The 19,110-nt window shown below is 37.5% G+C and overlaps 1 protein-coding gene across 2 annotated transcripts in view; it reads left to right on the top strand.

Annotated features, from left to right (window-relative positions):
• The window catches only part of RIMKLB (ribosomal modification protein rimK like family member B), a 38,028-nt gene extending 19,427 nt beyond the window's left edge, over nt 1–18,601 (top strand). For both annotated transcript variants that reach the window (XM_047787599.1, XM_047787600.1), the window contains exons 3-8: nt 2,793–3,023; nt 5,287–5,373; nt 7,573–7,776; nt 8,583–13,060; nt 15,713–15,849; nt 18,452–18,601. In XM_047787599.1, the coding sequence (XP_047643555.1) occupies nt 2,793–3,023; nt 5,287–5,373; nt 7,573–7,776; nt 8,583–9,046 (986 nt within the window). In that variant the 3' untranslated portion in view covers nt 9,047–13,060; nt 15,713–15,849; nt 18,452–18,601. The remainder of the gene's footprint in view (nt 1–2,792; nt 3,024–5,286; nt 5,374–7,572; nt 7,777–8,582; nt 13,061–15,712; nt 15,850–18,451) is intronic.
• Nucleotides 18,602–19,110: the final 509 nt, after the last annotated feature.

The following is a 19,110-nucleotide window of genomic DNA, read 5'->3' as shown; positions in this document are numbered from 1 at the left end:
TGCATCCTCATGGATACCAGTCGGGCTCATTATTGCTGAGCCACAATGGGAATTTCCTTGCACTCCTCTTTTTGAATGAGTAAAAGAATGAATGGATAAATGAATGAGTCCTTTAAAGGTATAATAATCTGTTTATGACTTTTATGAAGTATTTTCTCCTAAGCCATTTTTTTCTGTCTACAAAAAAGGTGAAGAGAATGTGCTTAAACATGCCAAGCTTGAATGTCAGCATTTATAAAATTTAAGAATTATTTTAGCTAGTGACATCGCATTTCTCTACATTTGATATTCTGACCTCCTTTTGCCAATTTTTGGGGTAGAGTTTTATTTTTTAAGGTACTCAAAGCAGAAGTTGGCCAGTCATTTCCTTCAATAAAAGATACATAATCTGATTGCTTGTTTGCTTTCCTCATCTCTTTCTCCTTTCTTTGCCCCATTCTCTTTTTTGAAACACATGACTGTCAGCTGCAGGGCGGCAGTGCTCAGTAATAATGAGGTGCACTATTATAGTAGAATCTCTTTTGTTTCTTTCTGTACCACTGATGAGGGGCCTGGGAAAGGAATATTGGTTCCTCATCTTTCCCAAAAGAGGATACCACTGAAGAAAAAAACTTGTTGGTATCTGGGATTATTAGGTAAGGCTTGGAAACAAATTGGACAGGCAAAGGATTACTAAGGATGTTAAAGAGGCATCATAGAAAACATAAAATATATCTTGTTAGGAAGCAGCCAGGCAGATTAAAAACACATGTATCTTCTCAAAAAGAATGGATTCTTATACTATACTTGTTTTTTGATATTTGATAATTACTAGATGTATGAGTTCTAAGCCAGCCTTAATAAAACTTTGTAGTGTTTTGTATAACTCTTGGTACCCATTACCAATAGTCCTATTACCATCAAAATTTAGATAATTACTTATTATTTTGGGGCTTGGTTGAGAAACAAGCCAGTGATTTTTACAAAAAGGATATTTCTGATGTGAAGCAGATTGTTTGTGCTAAACATCAGTTCATGTTTATGTTGAACATCAGTTCTGTGTGACCTAAGCCCTCTTGCTCAAATCTTCTATTAATGTCCTAAAATAGATAAACTGGAACTAATACAAATAATTTGACTGCAGTAGTAACACTTGAAACATAAATGACAAAGGAAATGGGGCATTGGCAGAACAGTGAGTGGATTTTTGGTGAGAGAAAGAATGAGAAACCATTGAGAGAGAAGAGAAGTAGATAGATAAATCCTTTTTTTTTTTTTGTCTTTTTGCCATTTCTTGGGCTGCTCTCATGGCATATGGAGGTTCCTAGGCTAGGGGTCTAATCGGAGCTGTAGCTGCCGGCCTACGCCAGAGCCACACCAACGCAGGATCCAAGCTGAGTCTGCGACCTACACCACAGCTCACGGCAACGCAGGATCCTTAACCCACTGAGCAAGGCCATGGATCGAACCCGCCACCTCATGGTTCCTAGTCAGATTTGTTAACCACTGCGCCACGACGGGAACTCCCTCTTTTTTGCTTTTTAGGGCCTCACTCGTAGCATATGGAAGTTCCCAGGCTAGGGGATGAATCAGAGCTACACCTACTGGCCTGCACCACAGCCACAGCAACACCAGATCTGAGCCACATCTGCGACTTACACCACAGCTCACGGCAATGCCAGATCCTTAACCCACTGAGCAAGGCCAGGGAGCAAATGTGCATCCTCATGGATACTAGTCGGGCACCAAATATTTCTGTACCTGTGGCCAAAAAATAGGATATTGTTATATATCATTAAACATAGCACACCTAAGAAAATTAAACTCTTTAATGTCATCTAATATGTACTGTAGAATCAAATTGTCACAGTTAGTTCCAAAATATGCTTTTCAAGAATTCCCATCGTGGCTCAGCGGTAACCAAACTAGTATCCATGAGATTCCTGACTTCACTCAGTGGATTAAGGATAGGGCGTTGCTGTGAGCTGTGGTGTAGGTCACAGATGCAGGCGGCTTGGATCCTGTGTTGCTGTGGCTGTGGCATAGGCTGGCAGCTACAGCTCCGATTTGGCCTTTAGTTTGGAAACTTCCATATACTGCAGGTGCAGCCCTAAAAAGACAAAGAACAAAACAAAACAAAAAACAACCCTAAAACCAAAATAGCCTTTCCAGTTGGGCTGTGTAATACCAAGTCTAATTCTAGAACATTCTTTCCACCTTTATTTTTTTCAGTGACACTTTTTTTGAAGTGTTAGAGCAATTTAGTGTTTTATATCTTGGCTTTGTCTGGTGGTTTTTTGTGTGTGATATCTGTCTCCTAAAGCTTCCTCTGAGTTGGCTTGATCAGGTACAGGCTACCCATTTTGTACACACAATTACCTCTTAGGTAATGATACATACTTCATGGTACACCTAACTGGGAGGCCTGAAATGATAGTTTGTGCCATCATCAGTGATGATAAATTGGATCGCTGGGATAGATAGTGCCTGCATGTTCTTTACAAAAATCTATTTTTATCTTTTGCTTAGCAGTTCCCATCTTTGAATATGGTGATTTATGATATTTTTAATTAATATGAAATATTTTGTTGTGTTGTCATGTACCATATTTATCAAGTACAGAAATTCTTCTCATTAAGTTTTATTTTTCTTGCAAAAGAAAATAATTTAAGTAAGAATGTTTCTCTGTCCCAGTGAAATGTTAACAAAATTGTACATTTAGTTTTGAGACCCAAGCTTTGGTATATAGCTATTCCTCTATTTTATTGTATATTCACCTTTAATGGTTTTGGTTTCACTTCTGTGTATTTCAGGTCTTCGGATCAATGGAGAATTAATTACTGCCTACCCCCAGGTGGTGGTAGTTAGAGTACCAACCCCATGGGTGCAAAGTGATAGCGACATCACTGTTTTGCGCCATCTAGAGAAAATGGGATGCAGGTTGATGAACCGACCTCAAGCCATCCTGAACTGTGTTAATAAGTTCTGGACATTTCAAGAGTTGGCAGGTCATGGTGTTCCTCTGCCAGATACTTTCTCTTATGGTGAGTTAACTGGTAAGAATTTATAACCTTAGAGTTCCCATTATGGCTCAGTGGGTTAGGAACCCAACTAGTATCCATGAGGGTGTGGGTTTGATTCCGGGCCTCACTCAGTGAGTTAATGATCTGGTGTTGCCACAAGCTGCAGTGTAGGTCTGTGTTGCTGTGGCTGTGGTGTAGGCCGGCAGCTGCAGCTCTGATTTGAAACCCTGTAGCCTGGGAACTTCCATATGCCAAAAGTGAGGCCGTAAAAAGAGAAGAAAGTATTCATGGCCTAAATTTTAGAGCACCAGTAGTTTTGAAAGACATTCTAAACTAATAGAATTGTGTGATGTAAAGAAGTTTATAATCATGAAAGAACAAGGAGTGTCTTTCAGTTTTAACAATCTGGGCCAGAGAATTATTCTGCGTGTGGTATGGGTATAATGGACTTAGCAAACTTTTTCTGTAAAGAGTCAGGTATTAAATATTTGGGGCTTTCGAGGCCATAAGTTCTCTCTTGTGACCCCCAGTAAAGCGTTGTATTGAAAAGCTGCTGTAGACAAATCTTAAATAATGAAATGGCTGTTTCCCACTAAAACTATTACAAAAAAGAGTATGTGTCAAATCTGTCCTTAATTTGGCAACTCCTGAGGTAATAGAATCTGATATCTCTACAATTTCTGATTATCTTCATTACCATTTTCATGATAATGCTTCAAATGTTTTTTTATTTTTAAAGAAAATGCCACTACACTAGTATGCTTTTAGACCAGTGCTTCTAAAATCATCTGTCATAAAGGATCGTTTTTTAATTTTTAAAGAACATACTTGCTGTTGATCAATGCACATAAAGTACTATAAAAATACCAGAGCAATGCCAAATTGCTTTTTTATGCTTACTCTTAATAATGTATTTATCTGGACACATCAATAGCAAAAAAAAAAAAATGAACAGGAGGGGTTCCTGGACCACACTGCTTTAGCACTGCTGTAAACAATGCTCTGTTAATATATTTCCTGATATTCAAGTTATTCTATTTTGGAAAGGGTCAGACTTACAATATAAATCATTGTAGTTTTTCATAACAATTTTTTCAGATAAATGTCCAATGGAATGCTTGGAGAGTTAATGAGGATTTAAAAAGAAATTGCTGTCCTTTTCTTTTAATATTTTAAAGAAGGGAATTCCCCACGTTTGTATGACATATATGGATACAATTGCAGTTTTTAACAGTTGCACAAGAAGAGAAATATGAGTAGTTTGAGAGTTCTCTCTTCCTGATGCTTTTGATGTATTATAGCTTATTTCATCTATAATTTTTATAGTTCTATTTTTAAGAGAATGGAAAGGAAAAATATATTAACCAAATTAATGAACATTATCTAGGTTCTAATGGTGACGATTTAGAATTTGGAGGCTGGATCATCTTAATTTCTCTAAGCTACAAATTTATAATATTGCTTTTCCTCCCCTTTTTTGGCCACCACATGGCATATGGAGTTGTCAGGCCAAGGATCAGATCCGAGCCGCAGTTGGCAACCTAACCTGAAGCTGTGGGAACGCTGGATCCTTAACCCACTGGGCTTGGGATTGAACCTTGTCCCAGCACTCTCAGGATGCTGCTGATCCTGCTGAGCCACACCGGGAACTCCAAATATTACAGGTGTTTAATGAACTTTTCTAGTATATTTATTCTGTGTCGTCTTGCTGTTTTTTTACAACTACCATTTTTGCATGAGCTTTGCTTTTGTATCATTTGTTCCTAGGCAATAGGACAGAAAGAATAAGACATAACCCTTGGAAACTGATGGCTCACTGTAGAAATAACTGATATATAGTGGAGATAAGAAAAATTAATTTGTGTATTTGATGAGAGCAAGTGAATGTGTGTGTATGCATGCATGGAGCATCTTTTCACCTTTGGATGAGTCTTCTCAGTGACTCATTCTTATTTCTTAATCCAAGCCTAGAATTCTATATACTAAAGTAGATTTGGGGGCTTCTGTTATTCGCATGGTTGGGGAATAAGTAATAAAAATATGAAAAATGTTATAGAATTAGGATACTTTGTTTTAACTGAAAGATACTTAATTTCTTGGATATTAGAATACTTACACTTTAAAAGATGTGGTTGTTTTAAACTGATAGTTAACTGAACTTTCTTTCTCCAAGAAAAACAAAATTTAGCCATCAGGTTATCTCCCTTATCTTACTAACTTAGGGTAGAATTTATTACAAAACACCACTGTTACTGTTTCTAAATTTCTTCTTTGTTCAAACCAGGTGGTCATGAAAATTTTGCTAAAATGATTGATGAAGCAGAAGTACTGGAGTTCCCAATGGTTGTGAAGAATACACGAGGTCATAGAGGTGTGTATGAGCTGTTGTTACCATTCATAATATTGCAGTTTCTCTTGGGAGTTAATGAGAGTGATTATAATAGATATTTAAGAAGCTTAATTAGATCTTCCTTATATTTGCTCATGATTATTGACTAAACAGTCTTGTCAATTCAAATTTATACCTTTTCAGGAGTTCCCTTCATGGCTCAGTGATTAACGAACCCAACTAGGATCCATGAGGATGCAGGTTCAAGCCTTGGCCTCACTCAATGGTCAAGGATCTGGGATTGCCGTAAGCTGTGGTGTAGGTTGCAGATGTGGCTCGGATCCTGCGTTGCTGTGGCTGTGGCTGTGGTGTAGGCTGGCAGCTTATAGCTCTGATTTCGACCCCTAGTCTGGGAACCTCCATTTGCCCTGGGTGCAGTGCTAAAATAGCAAAAAGAAAAAAAAAATTTACACCTTCAATAGAATTGTTAGAGGGAAATTGCTGGGTGCCTAGTACTTCAGACTTATAGAAGGTACTGTGAATTGTTCAGTTTGACTATGATCAGTTTCTGTTCATTTAGTGGTTTTGCTAGAAATTTTAAGATGCTTTTTTTCTTTTTTGTCTTTTTGCCTTTTCTAGGGCCACTCCCGTGGCATATGGAGGTTCCCAGGCTGGGGTTGAATCGGAGCTGTACACCGGCCTACGCCAGAGCCATAGCAACACGGGATCCGAGCCGAGTCTGCAGTCTACACCACAGCTCATGGCAACACAGGATCCTTAACCCACTGAGCAAGGCCAGGGATCGAACCCACAACCTCATGGTTCCTAGTCGGATTCGTTAACCACTGAGTCACTGTGGGAACTCCTTAAGATGCATACTTAATGTGGACTGAATCTTAATATCCTTGTCTTCGTCTTCAACAATACAAGAACTTTAGATCACTAACTCTATCATCCCATCTTAGTTTATACAGTTTGAAGACAGTGTATAAAAATATCTTCATAAGTTCAGGCATAACATGATTCATAAATTCAGGTGCTACACAAGGTTTAGTGCCTTGACAGTGATAGCTGGATCGTGGTTCAGCTGGGACTTTGGATTGCATCGTGTCTAATTGGCTTCTCCACTGTGACATCCAAGAGGTCTCAGGGTTCCTACAGTGAATGCTCCAGTGAACAAAGACTCTATGTGAACTTTTATGACCTAGCCTCAGAAGTCAGTTACAGTTGCCTCTTCTGTATTCTGTGTTGAAGCAATTACAGTCCCTTCTGGATTCAAGGAATGGGCGATTGATTCCCCCCTCCTCTAGATAGGAACAATGTCAAAGGATTTATAACCATGTTGTTTTGTTTATTTGTTTGTTTTATTTTTTGGCTTTTTTTTAGGGCTGAACCCGTGGCATAGGGAAGTTCCTAGGCTTTAGATCCGCAGCCATAGCACCGTGGGATCTAATCCTTGTCTGCAACTTACACAACAGCTCATGGCAATGCCAGATCCATAACCCACTGATCAAGGCCAGGGACCAAACCCATGTCCTCATGGATACTAGTCAGGTTTGGTACCACTGAACTGCAATGGGAACGTTTTAAAAGGAAACCCTTCTAGTGGCACAAAGGTTGAAAAATAGCTCAGTGAAACAGGCCTGGGGAATTCAGAAATAAAACAAGAAACATATTGCTGTTTTACTGTGTTGTATCTTAGTATATTTTATTATAACAAATAAAATATTTCTATAACATTACATATTTGTTATATATTTATAATATATAATGTATAAAATATAAAAAAATATTACATATTTATAACATTAACTCAGAGAAATGTTTTGTTAAGTGAGGCTGGTATTATTGGCTAACCTGGAAGAATACCACCTCATAGTACATATCAAAATAAAGTCTAGATTCAGGGGCTTGAAGGGGTAATAGGAGATTAGTTACTAACTTTGTCTTTATACATGTTTTTACATTGTCTTGCTAATTATCATAACTCTATCACTTTGTTTAAAAAGTAATTGGTTTTTGGAATTCTCCGGTACAGCGGGTTAATGGGATCTGCCCAAGCTGATGCTGTGGCTCAGGTTCAGTCTGACCTGGGAACTTCCAATTGCTGTGGGTACAGCCAAAAAAAAAGTAATTGCTTCTGAAAGAGCACATTGGGACACAAAAAGATCCAGGTAATATGTATCAACTGCTCATGGTTTGATGAGTTACATACATTTTTTAATTCTTTTTCAATCACAGGCAAAGCTGTGTTCTTGGCTCGTGATAAACATCATTTGGCTGACCTAAGCCATCTTATTCGCCATGAAGCTCCGTACCTATTCCAGAAGTACATTAAAGAGTCTCATGGAAGGGATGTACGTGTCATTGTCGTGGGAGGCCGTGTGGTTGGCACCATGTTACGTTGTTCAACAGATGGGAGGATGCAAAGCAACTGCTCACTAGGTAAAGCAATGCAGGTGTCTTTCTGGGATATAAAGTAACGTTATTTAAGCTTGTTCAGTGAGTATTCGTGTATAACTCAGATCTTGAAAAATATCTTTAACATGTAAATATGATTAATAGGCTTACCATGAATATAATAAATATTAGAGTTGTTTTTCTAGTAGTGAAGTTGGATTTCTTTGAATCTTAAATTTGCTTTCAACCAGGCCTGAATTTGTAACCCAATTCACATATGTATGAAATGTCTATCAGATTCCCTCTTTGGTAATAGATATTATTTTGTGTATAATTGGGAGCTGTGTTCTAACCATTTTACCTAACCCATTGGTCCAAAGAATCTTGCTGATTTTGACTCGCTTAAATGTGTATCTTCTGAGAGCTCTTATTGGTGAAGCGCCTCAGAGTTTTTTCTTCTGTATTTCACTTTCTTAATAATCTTACCTAGCTCTTGGCTTTAAATGCCATCTATATGTTATTTTCAAATTTCTTTCTTCCATGTAGGCTTTTCTTCCTGAAAAACTCAAGACTCTACCTACACTCAGCCAGCTATAGTGTTTATGCAAAAGTTGCATGTTATTGCAAGTAAGATAGGCTTTGGTGAAAGTTCTTCAGAAATAATAGCACACTGAAAAGTTGTCAATTTATTGAGAGACTGGGTTGGAAGGGGACTCCCTAATGAAAGAAACTTCGACTTCAAAATCCCAGTTTTACACTAGAATAACACCTTTGTTTTTGTGACTAATTAAAGGGTTAGCCAGCTTTAGTTTACTCAAAATTTATTATTTTGTTCTTATCTTGTTTCTCAGGTGGTGTGGGGATGATGTGCTCATTGAGTGAACAAGGGAAGCAGCTGGCTATCCAGGTGTCTAACATCCTGGGAATGGATGTATGTGGCATTGACCTGTTGATGAAAGACGACGGCTCCTTCTGTGTCTGCGAGGCCAATGCAAATGTAGGTTTCATCGCCTTTGATAAGGCTTGTAATCTAGATGTAGCTGGTATCATAGCGGACTATGCCGCCTCCCTTCTGCCCTCTGGCCGGCTCACCCGGCGTATGTCCCTGCTCTCCGTGGTGTCCACGGCCAGTGAGACTAGTGAGCCGGAGCTGGGTCCCCCAGCCAGCACTGCTGTCGACAACATGAGCGCAAGTTCCAGCTCTGTCGACAGTGACCCAGAAACCACGGAGCGAGAGCTGCTCACCAAGCTCCCAGGGGGCCTATTCAACATGAACCAACTGCTAGCCAATGAAATCAAACTCCTGGTGGAGTGATTCCACCAGTAAATAATTAACCAACAAAAACCCTTGTAAAACTTTCTTTTTCTTCCTTTTTTTATTCTTTTTTCTTTTTTCTTTTTTTAACCAACTTGCAATGCTGTTCATGGAAGATGCTCAGGAAGATGAGAAAAAATTGAGTAGGACTAGTTAAAGAAGGGGGAGATAGACAAGACCGCTCTTAAGGTGATACTGACCTTAATTTACAAATCCTACAGAGAGAGGCAGAAGAGGTGAGATAGAGAAAAATTTCAGGCTTTCATAGTTACCTTTTTAAATTACTCAATGTGTAGGTTCTCAGGCCATGAAGAACTTTTTTTCATGGTCCCTTGCTTTGTTTTTGTACAATTGGTAGCATAACTTCACATTGTGTTATAATGGGTGAGGAAAACATTACCTAAATTACAGTTTTTTATACAAATCTAAAAATTCTGTCTATACTCTATTAACTAGCAGCTTTATTTCATAGTTTATGAAATCTTGAGGGATGCTTACTGATTTTTTTTTTTCCCTTGATTTGGATGGGAGGGCAATGTGAATGTGACCCAATAAAGGATTTTTAATGACAAAATTGGCATGTTTGCATGATAAAAGGGAAATGAACAGTATTGCAATGTCTGGCACACAAAATAACATTTACTCCATTGTAGATAAAATTGCACTAGTTTAAAATATGTGCATTGACTTGTATTTGTGTTTTAGTTTTTTTTGAAAGATATATGCTGTTATGTTACTTTTTTTTTTAATACATGCTAGTCTTAACATTCCCTGATCTATGCCTGCATCTTTAACAATGGCCAAAGTGAAGAAAATGCTACCTTTTTTGTTAACAAGACACTGACTTGAAACATGTGCATTTAAAGCCTTTTATTTTTCCTTTTCTCTTTTGGTGGTTGGGCATTTAAAGAATAAGGACAAGGAAAAATATTTTTAAGGGGCCAAATCAAGGGCCTATAAGTATAAAGCTGAAGTGATTTCTAATACCAGCGTTATATATTTGCATTTTTCACATTTAATGAGGGAGCGCACATGCGCGTGCATGTGTGTGTGTGTGTGTGTGTGTGTGTGTGTGTGTGTACACTCGCCTGTGTGTACACATGCATGTGTATATGTTTTGCTTTTTGTTTACACCAACCAATCAAAAAGGATAGGTGGAAAGAAAATCTATGATGGGAAAGTTTTTTTCTTACTGTACTCCACTGGGTAGACATACTATCCAAAGGTACCCATACATACCTAAAGGCATAAGGAGAGTAGATGCTTCTTAGGCTTTTGTGTATATGTATGTCTTTTGGTTTTTCCTTTGGTTCTAGACTGTTCATTGTTTGGTTTATTCAAGGCTACATGCTTTTCTGCAGTGCTTCTTGCTGTACATTTTCTCCTGTTACACATAGGTTTTGCGGTGGGGTGGGGTGGACTGAACATTTTTGTTTGGGAAGGTATTGGGTCTCTTATAGCCCTACTCTCAAGCCTTCAGTACTCTCCACTCTTTATTTCTTTGTTTCTCAATTTATTAAAGCCCCAAGACTGCATATATGAGCCTTTAAACATAGGTAAAGCTATCACAGTGAATGGTTTGGAAGGTGTGTTAAGAAATCGAGATGCTCCAGAGTTCATCATAATTTTTCTAAACAGCAAGTTCCATCTCCCTCCAATCCTCTGAAGCTTTTACCCGAGTCCTTTCTTGCCTCTTCAGTGCTTTTTTTCCCTTCAGATGGACCTTAAACATAATTTCTTGGACACTACTAGAGAGACTTTGAGGCAGTAGTTAAAAATCAGTATTAACCAGCTCTAACAGAGGTTTGATCATGCTTACTTGTACAGTTTTCCCCCATTTAAAAAAGGAATGTAATAAAATTTGTTTTTTCCATAGAATTAAATAATATTAAAATTGAGTGAAAGGTTGATTGTTGACAAATAGAATAGTACCTCTAATCTGTGCAGTGTCTCATTTCACCTTAGAAAAATATACGTAAGAGTTTCTAATTTATTTTAGGATATTCTAATCTGATCTAAAAGAATTTGACTTGTACAGGGTTATTATGGGACGTATTGTGGAATATCATAAGTACCTCTGACTCACTTGGTACTTGCTGAATGACCATGCTTTGGAAGATTCACACTATTTGGGATAGAGAAATAAACAAGGAAGAAAGAACTGGTTAATTAAATCATCATTCGTATGTGTTTAGAGACCATCTGGTTGTCACGTAGATTATGATACATGTACTTTGCATAGTTACATATCACATATATATAGATTAATGAATTTTAAAACACGGCACACCTCCATTTGAAAATCTCAAGCAAGGTTTGTGTTGAGTGGGATAAGGCACCAGGAAAAATGTAGGTAGCCTTTTAAAAAGTTATCGAATTAACCAAATAATTATAAGAAGTATCTGAGATTATTTCATCTTTAGTTTTACTCACTATCCATCTTTTGTGCATTCTTACTATATGAAAACAGTTAGCAACCTATTTCTGGATCATACGCTCATGTTAGAATCAAAAAGGCAGGAACGGTCATCTTAAGCCTTTAAAAACATGACTATCCTCTTGAATTCCCTCAAAGTAAGGTAAAGAATATGAACGAATCATACTGGAAGAACCCAAATTAAACAGCCCAGGTATTTAAATGAAAGTTAAATATATTTTCATATTGTTTAATAACTTTTGTATAATCTTTATTGCTATTATGAGAGGTAAAAATGTGTATTTATCAAATATGTATAAATGTTGTCATGCCAAAATCTGAATTATTGTAAAACTATTTTGTGTTGTTACAATTGTAATTCTGAATTGTATTTAAAAGTAATTCTTTCTGATACTGTTTTTCTGTCACCCATGATGAAAAGTGGACTATGTATACACAAACACACAAATATGAACTATTGCATTTAAATTTTTTAATAGTTATTTTCTTTTGATTGGTCATTTTTGCTGACTTTAACTCCACTGAACTTTGAAATGTTTCTGTATATGCTGTCAATTACGAAAATGCCCTGGGTCAACATTCAAGAGACTTGGCTTTCATGAAGCACTTTGTCAGACTTTGGAGAAGGTACTGAAGGCATTGAAAGAAGTAATTTGGCTGTCAAGATCATCTCTTCTTTTTCTCAAGAAGAAAACAATGGAAAAAGAAATTCTCTTCATTCAGTGAATCCCTAGTTTGGGGTCTGGGGAGCTTAGAGACACTGTGAAATCAAATCTTGTGTTACATTTTTCTTCTGGCTCACTCTTTTTGAGAAGGTTTATGGGCTATATGGCTGGTGAGACACGATCCCCTCCTAAGAAAATGTAGGTGCTCAGACAGGTAACCTCTGCTGCTACTGTTTTTATTTGTTTGTTTGTTTGTTTAATTTCTTTTAAAATTTGTTTTTGTTGTACTAGGATGTTTTAAAATGTAATATATTGCAGGATTTATAACAAGGTTCACTGCTTTCTTTCTTTTTTTTCTTAAAAAACAAAAAGTTTCATTTAAGATACATTTAGGCGCCTTTGAAGCTTCGATTTTGGAATGTTTCAGTAGTGGAAAGAAATCTGCTGTTGGAATCTTCTAGTCTTCCAGGTTTAATTTGAAATGTTTTTAGTTTTGTTTTGGATTTTTGTGTGGTATTTTATTTCCTTTATACCAATGGCCTTTTGCCATGCTGTTTTTCGGGTGGCTGCCTAACTCTAGTGAAAATTCTTTCTATATTAACGAAAATGTGGTGTTTTAAATTCCTTAATGTTTTGCATTTTTTAATTTGTTTTTAAAGAAATATTCTAACTGCTTGCACTATTACTGTTCTTTGCCAGCCTTTTCAGGAGCCAAAAAAACAAAAACAAACAAACAAAAAAATACCCAGAGAAAAAACTTTCCTTCTTCCCCCTTCCTGATGATGAGTGAGAAGTATTGAGAACTTTCGGGGTCAGTGCCCTTCTAAACTCCCCTTCCCCCAATAATGCAGCTGTAGAATGAATGGTAAATGCAGCGGTTTGGATTCAGGCACAGCCCCCGCCTGTTGGCAGGTAATTTGATTCTTTCTCCTTTTTTTTAATCACAAGGCTAACTTTACTTTCTTTTAAAAATTTATTTTCTTGATGTACTTTGAAGGCACTCATGGGTTTGTAATAATTTTAATTTCAAAAAGCAATATATAAATATATGTAACAAATAATTTTGATTATAGAAGAACTTTGGGGGTAAATTTTGAATTGGTTGGGATGAACTCAGGACTGTCTTTTGGGATTTGCTTTAGTCATTTAGACCTCTCCATTCCTTGCATATATGTCTGTAGTATTTCAGAGTGTGACTTTTTTGGGTTTGTTTTTGTTTTGGGTTTGTTTGTTTCTTCCATTGTGCTATTCTGGCTTAAGCTTTTTCAGGGGTTGGTGTTCCGAATACACAGTGAGCTCACAGTATAAAGACATCAATTAGGAGTTGACAGGTATGGAAAACTAGCCTTTTGAAAAGGTAAAATTAGGTTCTAGGTTATATATAAGGTAAAAATCCACCATAGCTTTCAGTTTACTTTAGTGGTTCTCTTTCTGTGATTTCACTATAAGAATGAAAGGGAATGATGAGCCAAAGATAGAAGAAAACAGTTCGGTTATTTTAGGAGCAGTGTGATTTTAGAACTAATCACTTTAGCATTTCTGAGACACTAGTTCTAACAAAGAGGTAGATGTCAGCAGTTTGAGCAGTAGGATAATGGTTTAAACATTCAAAAGTTAACAGGCTTGAGCAGATTGAAGAGTGTTTGTGAAGCACAAGATCATGAAGCCGATTAACCAAGAACAAATTTAGTAGCAGGAATAAGAATACAAATAATCCATTTTAATAGCCTTCCTGTTAGTTAATATACTATCACCTCCTGTGTACCCCAGTCCACTTACCCTTTTTCCTCCTTTTCCCTTTCTGTCTAAAATTTTATCTCTAATATGAGTTAATATCATTTTGGGAGATAATCTGCTTTCTAACAAGTAGAATTTTAGTGATAGTAGTTAGGACCTTTTCAGGATATGTACTCTCCTGTCCTATCCAAGGAGGCCGTAAGTCCAGTAACCCACTATTTTGTGAATAAGAAATCCTGGCTTATAATGCTATTTCTGTAGCTGAAGGCATAAGATAAATCATTAACCTGTTTTGTGCCTCAGTTCACTCAAATGAGGTATAGAAAGTCATTCCCCTAAGTATCTTAAGGTAAAAATATTTATATCTTGAAATATACTAAGAAGGAAATCCAAGCCACACCCCTGCAGTAATTTGTGACGTATACTGAATAGGCTTGTGTGCAAGGACCTTGTTCTCTTGCTGGTAAGAAGGGCCAGCGTTAGAACGTGTGCACTGTGTGGCTGCATGGGATGTGGAGTGTTTGTCAGTCTCTACTCTGCTGCCCTGTGAAGACCACGACATGTTAAGAATGATCTTGCTTCCAAATTTTACCATATTCAGACTATATTAGCTGGGCCATATGTAGCATATATATCTGGCTGCCGTTGTGGGTATTGGGAACATGAGGGGTGGGTGAATTGTTGTTGTTTTAGGTTTCAGTCAGACAGCCATCCCTGTGCCCCCAGTTCCCAGAAGCACAGCAGGCCTCTAGGAGCATCCGTGGGAACGGCGCAGTCCTGACATCACCACCTCTCCTGCTCAGGCTCATCCCATATACAGAGGTCAAAGGGGTGGGGTTTAAGATCGGGGGAAGGAATGAGAAAGCAGAAACAATGTCAGTGCCATGCCACTGTTGACAAGCATTTGTTGCTTATGTCAGTGTTTAAATTGGCTTTTTCTTTTTTTTTTTTTTTTAAATTTGGGGGTAAAGGTAGTGGGAGGGTAGAACAGAAACAAACCATTGTTTCTAGTTCATTATTAATACTAGCTCATTCTTGGATATTGTTACTTAGTAGTTATTACAGAAGACAAATCTAGACCCCAATAATAAGAATGGGACTAGAAATGAATTTCAGGATATTAACAAACAGAAAACATTTATGTGGTGTTGATTTCCAGTTGTACAATGGCTATTGCATTTGTCACTCTGTCTCCCTTTTTCTGCCCTCGCTCTTTTATGTATGTATCTAGTTTGAGGAAATGTGCATTTGTGGTCAGTCCTTTTAAAAGGACTTAATGCATTTATTACTCTTTTGTAAAAAATAATACCCACTGCTTATATGGGCATACAAATGCTACCCTATTTTAAATGTAGGTGGCGTATGTGTTCGTGTTTTATTGTATTCAGAGCCATTGTGCAATAAGCAGTCCAGAACATTGAAACTCAAGCAGGTAAAGCACCCTTAGTTTCTAGAATTATCTTTAAAAAACTCCTTTATTGCTATGTCTTCCACAAGTGTTTGGTAGTCTTTGCTGGCTTTGTAGACTACCCTGTAAGAATTTGTAGAGATAGGTGAAGAAGGAAAGTATAACAGAAAAGAAATGACTACTTGAGATGGCAACTGCTGAGGGTCTCAGTCTCCTTTCCTCCCAGCTTAGCATGAGCATTGATCATACATGTTTTGATTTTCTGTGATTGGGAATTTTGTTTTAACTTGTGGTGGGGAGGTTTCAGGGAAACAGGAAGTTCATGTACATCTGAAAATATGAAATGTTAAAGAAATGAATTTTTCTCTTTTAACTTGAATAGTAAGCAAGAACTTTTTCTATATACCCTTCTGCTGCAGCAGAGAAATAAACTGGTAGGTGGCAGCAGAAGAAGAATTCTTCAGATTGATGGCTGCTGACAATTTGACAGACCATGTCAAGCAGGAGGGGCAAAAATGGAAACAGGACTAAGATTCCTAAATCTTGACTCTGCATGGTAAGTTAGTTTCAAATATGTGCTTTCAGTCTGCTAGCACTGTTCCCTAAGTCACTGTGGTGTATAGGGAAGTTCAGAAAGAAGGAAAGTCACGTGGTTCTTACTATAATATCTTAGTCTTTTTAACTTCAAAATGACTGATTTTTTTTAAAGTTTATTATGAAATCAGAAGAAAATGGGCAAAGTTGGTATTTTATAGATGGTTATTAGAGAAAATTAACATGAAATGTTAATCGATATGAAATTATACTAGTTTCAGGTCTAAAACATAATGATTGAGTATTTTTGTCTTTTGTCTTTTTAGGGCCACATCTGCAGCATATGGAGGTTCCCAGGCTAGAGGTCCAATCAGAGCTATTGCCGTCCGCCTATACCAGAGCCATAGCAATGCCAGATCCAAGCCGCGTCTGCAACCTACATCACAGCTCACAGCAATGCCGGATCCTTAACCCACTCACCCATGCCAGGGATCGAACCCTCAACCTCATGGTTCCTAGACAGATTTGTTTCCACTGCGCCACGACAGGAACGCATGCAATACATTATTTTTAACCATAGTCATCATACTGTACCTTATATCCCTATGACTTATTTGTAATTGGAGAAAATCAATTTTCAGTCTTTTAAAGTTAAATGCAAGTTTTCTAGGATATAAATATGAACATTTTAGAAGTATTTGTTAGTATATTAGTACTCATATGTATTAATACATTGTGTAGCACATAGATAATTGCTTTCAGGTTTTATAGATGGTGAAAACAGGATGTCTAGATGAGAAGTAATTATTTAAAGAAAAGAAGTCCTGGAGTTCCCATTGTGGCTAAGTGATTAATGAACCTGACTAGTATCCATGAGAATGCAGTTTCGATCCCTGGACTTGCTCAGTGGGTTAAGGATCTGGCGTTATTGTGGCTGTGGCATAGGCCGGCAGCTGTAGCTCAAACAGGTGCGGCCGTAAAAAGCAAAAGAAAAAAGTTCTGACTCATATTTTAGATTTATAAATTATACATAGCTATTTATATATCAATATCTGTAGTAATAGATTGAGATATTGGCCTACAGAGGCCTGTCATGAAGGGTTAGAATTTTTAAAATAGAAAGCTTAGAGGTCAAGATTATATATAATCTTGGATTTGCAGAAAATTAGTAATTTAGCTGAGACTTCAGAGCCAGGACTACAATCCGAGTCTCCTAACTACCAACATAGTGCATTATATACTATATACCCTTCAAAATCTACTGTAGTCACTGAAAAAGTGAAGTATTCCGCATTGAGAGCACTGTGATGTTAGAAATTGTCACTGCTGGCGTTCCTGTTGAATCCAACATAGGGCCTGTGAGGATGTGGATTCGATCCCTGGCCTTTTTCAGTGAGTTAAGGATGCGGCATCGCCACAAGCTGTGACATAGGTCACAGACATGGCTCAGATCTGGTGTTGCTGTGGCTGTGGCATAGCCTAGCAGCTGCAGCTCAGATTTGACCCTAGCCTGGGAACTTCCATATGCCACAAGTATATACCTAAAAAGAAAAGGAAAAAAGATTTAGGCAGTCTCTGGATAGCCATACTAGATGGTACATAGAATTAATGGGTGAATCTTTATAGGGTTTGATAATAAGTGTCCCTGGTTAACAGAAAGTGCAAAGAAGTTTTTCTTTTATGGTCAAGAGGGAAGAGGAATGAAATCAGTTTTACCGATAATCCTTTCCCTTTTCTCTTGCTCACCTTTCATTTCTTTTTTGGAAAATGAATTGATCTCCAACAAAGATTAAATCTTTTTTTTTTTTTCCTTGATTTTTTAGGGCCACAGCATATAGAAGTTTCTAGGCTAGGGGTCACATAGGAGCTACTGCTGTTGGCCTACACCATAGCCACAGCAACGCCAGATCCTCATGGATACTAGCTGAATTTGTTTCCACTGAGCCACGACAGAAGCTCCTGGTAGAGCCAGTTCTGATGGCTCCCACTCTGCCTTTCCCACCATAAAAGCACTCACTCCACAGGTGAGCCAATGTGGATATTCTGCCAGCTATACAGTATATTAATCCAAGTTTGCATTTGGAACTTGGAAAATAACCAGAATGGATCGGAGTATCCACCAGGCCCATTGTGAGAAAGATCTGAGCTAAGGAGTTCCTGTCGTGGCTCAGTGGTTAATGAACCCAATTGTAACCATGAGGACTCTGATTCAATCCCTGGCTTCTCTCAGTAGGTTAAGGATCCAGTGTTGCCGTGAACTGTGGTGTAGGTCACAGATGTGGCTCGGATCTGGCATTGCTGTGGCTCTGGCATAGGCCAGCAGCCACAGTTCCAATTGGACCCCTAGCCTGGGAAGTTCAATATGCTGCAGCCATGATGGGAACTCCAAGCTTTTTTAATTTTTAATAATAAGAACCTCAGATATCTTACAAGTCAGAGTTGTCAGCTGAGATGTAATTTCAAAAAACTGATTGTGATTTTATTTTTATTTTTTGGTGATCTAGATAATTTGTAATTTTTTAAATTGTCACATTTTAAATTTTCTTTATTTTCTTTTTCTTCTCATTCTAATTAAAAAGATGGTTGAAATTTGTGATAAGTGAGCTGTATGTGTTTTCTCCCAGGTTCTTTTGATCTCACAGAATGGATGAAGATAGATTTGACCATATGTTTTTTCAAATGGAGGATAGAAATACACAGAACAAGGAAGCAGTAGCTCTAACCTGTTTAATTCAGTGTGTTTTCTAAAATAAAGACACCAGACTGGAAATGAAGTATCATGGAGTATGATTTGTTCTCTTTGCAGCTATTTCTACCCACTCCATTTTGATGAATTCACTTCAGCCCATACATCTGGACTTGTCTAGCTTTACATGTGACATTCTCTCTCTCTTCTTTTTTTTTTTTCTTTACTTTTTGCAAGATGAAACTCCTTGGTTCTTGATAGACTGATTTCTCTATAATATATTCTGATATGATTACCCCTTTTGGCACAAAGATGTGTGTTATGTGGATTTCCTCCGGCCCATTTGATCTCAGTTTATCTGTCCTTGCTGAATAATTGTTGCTGTTTTTTTAATCTCTGAAAAAGTGCAGCCTTTTTTTCTGTTTCACTCTGTCAAGGCTTGGCACACATTTGTCATAAGCAGTGCTCACTACATTTTAATTTTGAGACTGGAGACCATGCCTGATCTAGTTTATTTGAACTATAGGGGATCTGATAACATATGTGTGTATACAGAGGCAGCCCTAGTAATTTTGACAAAGAATGGGCTTTGTCATC

This window comes from Phacochoerus africanus, chromosome 7 (assembly GCF_016906955.1).
Source record: "Phacochoerus africanus isolate WHEZ1 chromosome 7, ROS_Pafr_v1, whole genome shotgun sequence".
NCBI lineage: Eukaryota > Metazoa > Chordata > Mammalia > Artiodactyla > Suidae > Phacochoerus > Phacochoerus africanus.
The sequence above is the reverse complement of the archived record's forward strand: the minus strand, read 5'-3'. Positions and strand labels throughout refer to the sequence as shown.